The sequence below is a fragment of the Lactuca sativa genome, chromosome 6 (genome assembly GCF_002870075.4).
Source record: "Lactuca sativa cultivar Salinas chromosome 6, Lsat_Salinas_v11, whole genome shotgun sequence".
Taxonomy (NCBI): domain Eukaryota; kingdom Viridiplantae; phylum Streptophyta; class Magnoliopsida; order Asterales; family Asteraceae; genus Lactuca; species Lactuca sativa.
In genome coordinates this window covers 154,741,360-154,750,323 of record NC_056628.2, presented here as the reverse complement: position 1 = coordinate 154,750,323, position 8,964 = coordinate 154,741,360, and the positions used below count along the sequence as shown (strand labels likewise).

The 8,964-nt window shown below is 32.3% G+C and overlaps 1 protein-coding gene across 2 annotated transcripts; it reads left to right on the top strand.

Moving 5' to 3' along the window:
* Window positions 1-3,471: 3,471 nt before the first annotated feature.
* Window positions 3,472-6,779, top strand: LOC111901129 (aquaporin PIP1-3). Of its 2 annotated transcripts, none has more exons than XM_023897008.3 (4): window positions 3,472-3,895; window positions 4,962-5,260; window positions 6,280-6,424; window positions 6,540-6,779. In XM_023897008.3, exons 1-4 carry the CDS (start codon window positions 3,568-3,570, stop codon window positions 6,713-6,715), a joined length of 948 nt encoding a protein of 315 aa, XP_023752776.1. In that variant the 5' UTR covers window positions 3,472-3,567; the 3' UTR covers window positions 6,716-6,779. The 2 variants fall into 2 exon arrangements, with proteins under 2 accessions (XP_023752776.1, XP_023752775.1); XM_023897007.2 differs by having other exon boundaries at window positions 3,481-3,895; window positions 6,280-6,420.
* Window positions 6,780-8,964: the final 2,185 nt, after the last annotated feature.

Below are 8,964 nucleotides of genomic sequence, written 5' to 3'. Positions count from 1 at the left end.
AATAATAAACAATGGTATATTCCGCTTTTTTCGATAAAAAACATGACAAAAAATTAAACTAAAAAAAGTAAGTTTTGTTATAATCCGGTGCATGTGTGTACATTGTAAACGTCTACAACCCTTTATTTTGTCGTTGTTTGCTTTAAATTCTGCTTTAAATTCTGACGTTTTAGAATGCCTTGGTGTTCCTTAATTAATAATGATTATATATATATATATATATATATATATATATATATATATATATATATATATATATATATATATATATTCTTTAATAAATAATTTTTTTTTGACACATGTCACATTTTTTTTTCACTTTACCACATGTAATTTTATGATTATTTTAAATTAATTTTTATTCCACATGTCATTTTATGATTTTTCTATTTTATTAAATTCCACATATTATTTAAATCTAATTATATATATATATATATATATATATATATATATATATATATATAACAATTTCATTAATGGAATTTCTTTCTAATTTCGAAATTACTAAATTAAAGTTTCATTTATTTCCTTTATTTGTTCATCAAACTCTTTCTATATTGGTGGATAAGGGGACGACCCTCTCTTTGTGAGGTCACAACAAGTTCAATTGTATGTTTCATATGCGCCTTCATGTTTTTCTCCAAGCTGACGTGGCCCCACATCGGCTGTCACGTCATCCGAACTAACTACTCATGCATACATGCATGGAGCGCCAAATGTACTGATGACCGACATGTAGCCTTTTTAACTGACAAAAAGGGTAAATGTGAAAAAAATACAAACTTTCGGCTTTACAACCTAAATGACGCAAAAGGGTAAAAACAATAATTTCTTGAAAACTTAAAGCTTTTATGGAATTAACCCATCTTGTTATTTGGATTTGGTTATTCAAACCTGGTTTGATTTCTTGGTAAAATCAAATGAAAAATCATTAATATTTTTTGATTTTTTAGTTTGTTATGTTTGGTAAACAAAAAATTGTTTATAAGCTAGTTTTTTAACAGGTCTCCAGATTAGCGTTTGAATGGGTTTATTGATTTTTTTAAAATTCTTCCAAATATAATATTTATTAATTACAGAAAAACTTAATTTTCTACATGTCTTTTTATGTCATTTCACATATTTAAGCTTTCTTATCAGCTAGTTTTACCGAATGTTATTTTTATTGACTAGCAACTAGTTATTTAGTTTTACAAAAAATACATAGCCTTAATTGTTAGGTTTCAAGTTTTTGTATCTTAAACTGTGTCCTCCCCAAAACTTGAGTAATATATCTTTATTTTTTTATTTTATTTTTTTATGAGTTATATCATACATGATTGTTTAATAACCAAACATGAATAACCAAACCCAAATCATATTTTCCAAATAACACATAGGAATTGTATTATGGTAATGTAGTTTGTTTTTCAAGTACAACAACTAAAAAAACTTAGCGAAGCCCATATTTTACCTTGATAGTTGTTTTGATAAGCCTCCGACTTGACTCCGTCTCTTCGAAGAAGGGAATAGAGGGCCTGGGAATCACAACAAAGGAAACAAGCTTGTCAGTTTTCATCAGGGAGTCCCGGAACGAAGCTCCAATGACCAAGTAAGTTTTCCTTTTAGAGAGAAGGTGAAAATATAAGGTAAGGGTTCATATATTTTTTTCACGGTCCCCTCTCTTTGAGGAGAAGGGACCTTTTTATACCTGTGATCGGGGGAATAAATCCCCGACAAAATCTTTTACCTTTTCAGGAGTGACATGAGAAGACGACCTTTGATTGGTAGATCGTGCTCCGTGCGTAGTTTCTTACCATTGGTGCAGGGCTGCCAGGTGCGACGTTTTGAGTGGTACACCTATCGCTCCGAGGGGCGGCTGGTACTATTTTGTCTCGACACTGACTTTGACGTTAGGCATACGCTGGTCTTTGTCCAAACTGTCTGACAATTCCGTTATTTTTGACGTATTCTCGGTGGGATACATTAACAATAGTAACAGAAAAACATAGAAACAAAAATAACATGAGCCTTAGTGGTATAGGTTTTATAAGGCCAAGAAACCTTTCTATTTATATATTGATTATATTCACATTTTTCCTCCCCCGATCTATATTGGATGACTTAAATTAATTAATATTATTTATCTAATTTATCAAACTACCTCACTTTAAATATTAAATTTTTCATCAGTTTTAATTCTGATTTTGACATATAATATATTAAAAAAAGAAAGTATTATGGAGGAGAACACAAATATATAATTGTTTATCCATTTCCATAATGAACCAGGTTTTGAATTTGTGTTCAAAAATGGTAAAACCCTATTTTTCGAAAATAGAGAAATCTATTTTTTCCAGCATAACCTAAATGGTTTTAATTGTTGAATTAATAATTGTGAATTTGATTATCCAAATATAAATTAGATGTTCGAGATTTAGGGTGTGTTTGACAAAACTAACTGGTAGTTGGTAACGGGTAGCGGGTAGCTAATAGCTGGAAGCTGGAAATTATAACTTTTATTTGTTATATGAGTGTTTGATAAAAATAGTTACAAACTTTTTGAATGTATAAAATTACATAATAAAACAATTGTTTAAAAAAGATAAATATATAAATATATTTTTAAGGACAGTTATGAAAACTAATTCTAAAAGTTAAATAAATTTCTCATAAACGCTATATGAAGTATTTTTTAGTTTTAGAATTTTTTGCTTAAATAAAAAACTAAAAGCTCATACTATTGAACGGTTTTTTTTTGTTTAAAGTGAACGTTTTGTCAAATTTTTTGGATCAAGTTGCTTTATATAGTCATAGATAGATTGATGATATATAGAAACGATGAATAATCATAATTTGTATTTTAAATATATGTTAATTATCACCTAATATGAAGGCCTTATAAAAATTGATGAGTTGGATCATATGTTTAATCACAAGTACCGATCTGTAATTTGTTTATTTGTCGAAAACATAAAGTTTATGTCTCTAAATTACTAAATTAACCTTCATGTTACATTGATAATAATGAACACAATCAATTAAAATGTTTAAAATTCAGATTAATAATGAGAGTGTAGGGTGGATAAGAGCATGTTATAATAAAAAAAAACATAGAATACTTCAAGCATAATGCTATTACTGTCAAATTTCTAGATCAATGATTAGAACTTTTTAAAATCAGACATTACTCTTCCATTTTCATATATAAAATCGTAAAAAGAACTATAAAAATGATTTAAAACACTACTCTTCCATTTTCATATATAAAATCGTAAAAAGAACTATAAAAAATGATTTAATATATTATTTTAATAAAAGTTTTTGTTATACGACATTATCCCATAAAAGAATAATACAAATGACACTTCACAAAACTCAAACAAAAACGTTTGAATTTCATAAAACGATAAATGACAACAATTACCCTTTACCGACCCCCTCTGGTTCTTTCTAAAGCTAAAATGATGACTTCTCACCTATAAAATCCCTTTAACACCACCCTTCCTCTTCACAACCTCACTACCAGGTGTGTGTCTGTGTGTGAGAGAGAGAGAATAGAAAGAGAGAGAGGTTTGAGCAACAATGGAGGGGAAGGAAGAAGATGTTAAGCTCGGAGCGAACAAGTTTTCCGAGAGACAACCCATCGGAACATCAGCTCAGACTGACAAAGATTACAAGGAACCACCACCGGCGCCGCTGTTTGAGCCCGGAGAGTTGTCGTCATGGTCGTTTTACAGAGCTGGAATCGCTGAATTCATCGCGACTTTCTTGTTCTTGTACATCACTGTGTTGACTGTTATGGGTGTCGCTAAATCTCCTACCAAATGTGGGACTGTGGGTATTCAAGGTATTGCTTGGGCTTTTGGGGGTATGATCTTTGCCCTTGTCTACTGCACTGCTGGTATCTCAGGTATATATATCATCTACAAAACCCTAGCTTGTTTCAAATTCTGCTTTTAAAAAGTATCATGTGTTCTTTGTAGTTTTGTTTATGTTTGAAGTGTTGATTTAGTGATGGAGTGAACGTTTTAGATCTTCACAGTTTTGAATGTTTTTCATGATTCTTTTCACAAAACCCATGTCTGTTTTTAATAGTAAAACATCAAAAGCATGTGTTTTTGGTGTTTTCTTTATGGTTTAGGTGTTAATTTAGCATAGTTTTAGCTTTATGTTGACTGTTTAAGGACTTTTTTTGATGTTCTTGATGGGGTTTGCTTCATATTTTCTGTTTTTCATGATTTTTTTTTTCAAAACCTTTGTTTCAAAAACTGTATTATATTGTAAAACCATCAAAAACATGTGTGTGTGTTTTATTTATGTTAAAAGTTTTAATTTAGCACAATTTTATATCTTCTTGATGGGATGCTTTGGAGTTTCATATATTTTTCATGATTTTGTTTCCACAAAATACTTGTATTAAAATCTTTTTTATTTTCTATTTTGTATAACTAACAAATGTATAATTTTTTTGGGTTTTTTTTCTTGAGTGATTGGTTTAGATTTCTCGATGGTCCGCTTCAGAAATTTTGAATTTTTTTCATGATTTTTAAACTTCATAACATCTTTTTAGTATTTAATCGTCTTGATCTATTTGTCTGAAGGTGATTATCTGATTATTTATGGGTTTAATAATCGGTTTGATAACAGCTTCAACATTCCATTATCACATTCAAATAAAAATTCAAACACCATCAAATTGTCAATAGACTCTAAACTTCATTTTTCCAAAAAACAACGTGCTTTAATAAGCCCAACATTTTCTTGAATTGAACACATATTTTTAAGAAAATTTTCTTTTCGACCCCTGATAAGTCCAACTTCTATTCTTTCGGTTTCAATAATCAATATCGATACATTTTCTACAAACCCACTTCAAATCAACCACTATTTTTCTTTATACGACATGGGTTCTTGTAATTACCCTAAAAAAACCCGATCTTTACTAATCAAACATATTCTTTATTGATCTAAAACAGGAGGACACATCAACCCAGCAGTGACCTTCGGTTTATTACTAGCAAGAAAGCTATCTCTAACAAGAGCATTGTTCTACATGATTATGCAATGTCTTGGAGCCATATGTGGTGCAGGTGTGGTCAAAGGTTTTCAGGGCAAAAACCAGTTCACCACTTTGGGTGGTGGAGCCAATGTCGTAGCCCATGGCTACACCAAAGGCGATGGTCTTGGTGCTGAAATTATTGGCACTTTTGTTCTTGTTTACACCGTGTTTTCTGCTACTGATGCTAAGAGAAGTGCCAGAGACTCCCATGTTCCTGTATGTATATACTCTTTTCATAACTTTTTATCGTTGCTTTTGTAGTTGGTCGTTTGTCTTAAATGCCCTTCAAAAAAGAGAAATCTTGTGCATATTCAAACCAACAGCACAGGCAAATAAGTAATTTAGCCTACTAAACTGATAAAATGCTGCGACTTGAATGTTTTATGGGTCTCGAAGTCTTGATTTTTTTGGTTATGAATTGGATCTTGAAAGAATTGAGCTTTTTTATGCCCATATGAACCACCGTCATGGGCACTGGGCAGATTGGTAATTTCAACTTAAAAAAACGACACCAAGGATAGGAATTACTGCAATTTTGATTCTTATGGCATCCTAATTCGGTCACGTTCTTTAAAAAATGTTGATTTCTTGGTTATGGATTCGATCTTGAAAGAATTGAACTGCTTTTGATGGCGATATGAACTACCACCATGGGCAAATAAGTAATTTTAACTTAAAACAACGTCCCAGATTTGAAATTGATGCATTTATTGGTGAGTGGTATATGCCATTAAAGAAATCTTGATTATCTTAGTGTTCAATTTGATTCGGAAAAAGTAATGCTATTTTTGACACTACCCAACTAGTGGTTTTAAAGATAAGGCTCATTGTTTATGCAAAAGTATGTTTAATTACTTTATGGATAATTACTATACTGCCCTTTATGTTATTTTTTTCTTGTTGGGAGAATCTTGTAAAGTTAGGCAAGTAACTTTACGTCTCTATCTTCTTTTGTTTTGGCATGTTAGTGATGATGATGGTTTCATGTGCACTTCATTTCTCTTTATGTTTGTTAGTGCATTAATGCTTTTTCTCTGTCATCATTTGTTCTAGATAGCTTAAAATGCAAGGTCATTTCTGTCAATTCACTATAAATATAGAAAAGCTAAAGGCAATGAGAGAATACATGTGTCAAAAGATACTAGGACCTAAGCCCTACCCCAAAATTAGACAATGGTTGGATTAGGGTTAGGTTTAAACATTAGGTTCTAAAAGGGTAAATGCGTCTTTTTCAGATTCTTGCTCCTCTCCCAATCGGGTTTGCAGTGTTCTTGGTTCACTTAGCCACCATCCCCATCACCGGAACTGGTATCAACCCTGCAAGAAGTCTTGGAGCTGCAATCATCTACAACAAGGACCATGCATGGGATGACCAAGTAAGCCATTTATTTACATAATAAATTAAACACACATCAAGATTGGATTTTGAATAAACAAATGGACTTACGATGAATATGTTCTAAAAGGGTAATTGTGTCTTTTTGGAAATTTGCAGTGGATCTTCTGGGTTGGACCCTTTATTGGAGCTGCACTTGCTGCTATGTATCATCAGATAGTCATCAGGGCCATTCCTTTCAAGAGCCGATCTTAAAATTTATAGGGTTTGTGAGTTTTGTGTGTGTGTGTGTGTGTAAATTATGGTGTACTAAAATGAATGCTATTTGTATTTAAGATCCCCATGCTTGTTATTCAACTCTCTTCTATGGAATGAACAGTTATTGGCTCGGTTTTACTCTTTCTTATTGCCAAATGGCCGAAAAAACATTACATCATGACAAAGTATTGAAAATTGCTTTTTAACCCATTTATGATCAACATGCAAATTTTGTTAAATTCAGACACCAAAATCAAGTTTGGCAAAAGTTTGAAACCCAAACCGTTCCGTACTGATTTTAATCTGATTTATGTGCAACTCTTGTAATCTTGAGAGAATTGAAAGAACAAAGAAATTATAAGAAAACGATTACACAATCAACAACATTTATACATAAAGAGAGCTAGCAAACTAAAATATCTGGTAAATTACAAAAATACCCTTGTACATAACTGATTTCTAACTAACATATATATATATATATATATATATATATATATATATATATATATATATATATATATATATATATATATATATATATATATATATATAATGCCTGTAGACATAAATAGTGAATTTTTAATAAAGAACGCCGAAATCCGAGATATAACAAAAAAGTTATGACCCGTTGAAGTTTTACGGCAAAACCGGCACGGCACCGGGAGACATAAATAGTGAATTTTTGATAAATGACTTTTTAGCCTTATTAATATAAACAAAAGTTTTAGTATACGTTAAACCAAGAACATATAAAAAAAAACGCTCAAATCTGACTTCGTATCAGGAAGTTATGAATTTTCTAAGATTTGGTATAACAGTGCATGGCCCGAAACTCGAATTTTAGTTCGAGCGGTTTTTGGCCTACGCGATCTAAATGAGATTTGAAGATCTCATTAATAGGAACTCAACGATAAAAAGACAGACGAAAACGGAGTCTGTATGTAGAAGTTATGAATTTTACGCGGACACTTAACAGTATAATCTCCTCCTACTATTAAATTTAAGTCGGTCGAGAATTAGCTGACGGAGCCTAAATGAAAGTTGTAGATCTTATTTTTAACTACGCGTGGATATAAAGAACGTCGAAAATGAAGCTCGTATGCGAAAGTTATGAATTTTTGAAAATCGGATGATTTACACCTTGTGTGCGATGCCACGTGTCAGCACCAGGCTTTGCCTCATAGCCTAAGCAAGCTCACGAGGTGAACACTAAAAACTCATGAGGTGAGTGACCCCAATTCAGCCTATAAATAGGTTGCAAAGGCAGCTTCTTTTCTTCACAAATTCACCACAACTTTCTTTCTCTAGACTCTCCCTCTAAGCCCCCAAACCCCCCTAAAGCCTAGGGTAACTCCCTAGCACGAGGCGAAAGCCCCGGAGCGCCCGACGGCTCGGAGAAGAAGATCCTTTCGGCTCGGAAATGCTGCTCCAGCGAAGCCCAGGTTTGAGAAAAATCCGTTGTAAGTGAGCTACGCCTAACCTATCTTTAGTATAACTTATGTTTTAATATAGTAATGTTATTAGGATCTTATAATAAGTACTTGGGCTATTATTATGGGTTATATAAGTACCCTTTAACGCTTATATAATAGTAATAATAGCTAGACAATTAATTACTCTCGGTGAATGTTAGACTAAACTCTAGTGATAATGATACTAGGTTTTGTCCGAGGAAAATTGTGTTAAGAGTAACGAAGTGCTGTCCGAGTGCCGAGTCACCACCTTAACAAGTGAGTGCATAGTCCCTTTCATCTTACACATAGATATGAAGTATTTTAATATAAATTACATGCTATGTGTGCATATTGTCTGAATACTTGTTGTCTATGCTGGGTGAAAGATTTTTATACATGTTTTAAATGATTTAAACTGTATATGTATTTTATATCTACAAAATGTGTTGGGTAAAAGATGGGTAGATGAAATAGTTGCTGTGTGATAACACGGTGAAAGACATCAATGTTGACAGTGATCTAGTCATCTAGTGGAGTATAGATGACGACCACGGACTATACTAGACAGTCCAGTGGAACGCTAATAGGCTCGTAACCTGTAGGTGTTTTTGAACTAGGTGCTCATTAGGTATATTTGAACTGTGTGTGTTCACTATGTATTTTTGAACTGAGTGTGTTCACTAGGTATTTTGAACTGAGTTTGTTCACTAAGTATTTTTGAACTGAGTGTGTTCACTAGGTATTTTGAACTGAGTGTGTTCACTAGGTATTTTTGAATTAAGTGTTTACCAGATGTTTGGACTACGTGTTCACCGGTTGTAATCTATAAACCTTGGTAACGATGGACTTCGTGCCAAAACCTTAGGATG

What these genes read in the sequence shown, in the direction of transcription:
- LOC111901129 (XM_023897008.3), top strand. Translation starts at nt 3,568, where the DNA reads ATGGAGGGGAAGGAAGAAGATGTTAAGCTCGGAGCGAACAAGTTTTCC. An exon ending in CTGCACTGCTGGTATCTCAG is followed by an intron (nt 3,896 to 4,961) that starts GTATATATATCA and finishes GATCTAAAACAG; the next exon opens with GAGGACACATCAACCCAGCA. An exon ending in TGCATGGGATGACCAAGTAA is followed by an intron (nt 6,425 to 6,539) that starts GCCATTTATTTA and finishes GGAAATTTGCAG; the next exon opens with TGGATCTTCTGGGTTGGACC.